This window comes from Cynoglossus semilaevis, chromosome 4, assembly GCF_000523025.1.
Source record: "Cynoglossus semilaevis isolate Cse_v1.0 chromosome 4, Cse_v1.0, whole genome shotgun sequence".
Lineage (NCBI taxonomy): Eukaryota > Metazoa > Chordata > Actinopteri > Pleuronectiformes > Cynoglossidae > Cynoglossus > Cynoglossus semilaevis.
In genome coordinates, this window is record NC_024310.1 from 979,713 (window position 1) to 981,775 (window position 2,063).

The following is a 2,063-nucleotide window of genomic DNA, read 5'->3' on the forward strand; positions in this document are numbered from 1 at the left end:
CCCCCAATCCTCCTCCCCGCCCCCCCCACCAGGCGGCTGGACACGGTGAAGAGTCGACCGCTCTCCGACTCTTCACTGCTGACGTTGGACTCAGACTGGACCACCTTCACAGACAGGAGACAGACAGGGGACAGACAGGGGACAGACAGGGGGCAGACAGGGGACAGACAGGAGACAAACAGGGGACAAACAGGGGACAAACAGGAGACAGACAGGGGACAGACAGGGGACAGACAGGAGACAGACAGGAGACAGACAGGGGACAGACCTGCTGTCAGGACAAATGTCCAAAATGTTAAAGAATTTATTTTAAGGATGTCCAATAACATGGTGCTGATGTTCAAATTGTTTGCCTGGGTTTCACCAAATGATTTGTGTTCTTAAAATAGTTTAATGCCCCGACGACGGACCAATCAGACGCCTCGGTGTGTGAAGAACTTTTACTGAAACACAGCTGCAGACACTGGTTCTAAACTCCTTTATTTCTCTCAGTCCTCACCCCTCCTCCCATAACTGTTACCTCCTTCATAACACGTGAACAGAACATTATCAACGCCTGTAGTCACTAGGTGGCAGCATAGCAGCTCATTTTATTCATCTACATTAATAATCAGGTGTTTGTCTGGAGAACGTTGGTGCGTCGACTCTTACTGTGGTTTGGACAGAGAAATTAATCAATATTACCAGTAGTATTTCATTTCTGTCCACTAGGGGGCAGAAAATATTTGAGAAACACTGATTTAACCCATCACCTTAGTGAACTTCACCACTGCACCACTATATCGCCTTAGTGAACTTAACGTCACCACTGCACCACTATATCGGCATCAGTTGATATCGGACGTCCCCACGGCGCCGGTGTTTCCTACCTCCCTGTCGTTCAGCTGCCACTGCAGACCAGGTTCAGGGTACCACCCCTCTGCCCGACAGTCGAACACCACAGAGCGACCCTTCAGAGCCCACCCGTCGTCTCCTGTGACTGTCACAGCGCCTCCTTCTGCAGACAGGAGTATGATTCACAGACATTGTCATTTTTCATTGAACGGTGAAAACCGTCCCGTTTGAAACTCAAGCAGCTGCACAAATGTTTCTGTGTCGCTCAGTTCCCTCCGTGGGGATCACTTTTCCTGCCCCCCCCCTTTATCTTTTTCTCCTGCTGCCAAATTAGGCTGTGAAGACTCTAACAGGAACTGTGTCTGTGTCGTCAGGCAGAGTGAAAGCCGTTGGATGGTGGAGACACAGAGATAATGACGGGAGCTGCGGCGTTGTCTCTGGTGGAACGACACGCCGGCGCTGATTTAGGCTCCGAGCCTCTGGTCTGGTCTGGTTTATGGTCTGGGATTGGCTGCCTCTTTTATTTTTATCCAGCTGGCTCCTGATTGGACGTCATAAACATCGTTCCATCCAGAAAACAGTTGCAGTCTGGGTGGAATCTCCACATCAGGGATAAAAGGTCGGCAGGTCACGTGACTCACCTGACATCGGCAGGTTTCCCTGAAGAGGGATTCCTGAAACAAGGAGTCAGCAGGATTCTCCTTTTTTATTAATTGTAACAGAGCGGTGACGACTTCAGGCTGCGGTGGAGCTAACTCTAACACAAACACGTGTGTGTATTATGTCTCTGTGTAGCAGCAGCAGCAGCACTGTGTAGTACTGTTGTGCATATATTTGCAGATGTTTTATGTGAGTGTAAAATAAACCCAGTGGTCGTAGGGGGCAGTATTTCTCCACTGTTACCACTGATTCATTAAGCTCTGCTGCAGCTGCAGTCGTCGACTCGACCAATTTAAACCAACGGCTCCTATTGATTTGTTGAAGTGAACGCTCTGTGTAGCAGCAGCAGCAGCAGCAGCAGCAGCAGCAGCAGCACGGCCATATTTACACCTTTTCCATATTGACCAATTAAAGGCGCGGCGGCCTGTGGATGACGGTCGTCCAGTCAAGCAGCCTGGTGTGGATTTGTGGCTCAATTCCAGCAGCAAATCTGAGGCTGCGTCTCACAAATCACAGCAGAGTTGCTGACGGTTAACTGTGTCAGACCATATGATCCTCTGCCTCCAGAC

At 49.9% G+C, this 2,063-nt stretch overlaps 1 protein-coding gene across 4 annotated transcripts in view; it reads right to left on the reverse strand.

Moving 5' to 3' along the window:
* The window catches only part of igsf5b (immunoglobulin superfamily, member 5b), a 10,139-nt gene that overhangs the window by 6,435 nt on the left and 1,641 nt on the right, over window positions 1-2,063 (reverse strand). For all 4 annotated transcript variants that reach the window (XM_025055073.1, XM_025055072.1, XM_025055074.1 and 1 more), the window contains exon 4: window positions 870-997. In XM_025055073.1, the coding sequence (XP_024910841.1) occupies window positions 870-997 (128 nt within the window). The remainder of the gene's footprint in view (window positions 1-869; window positions 998-2,063) is intronic.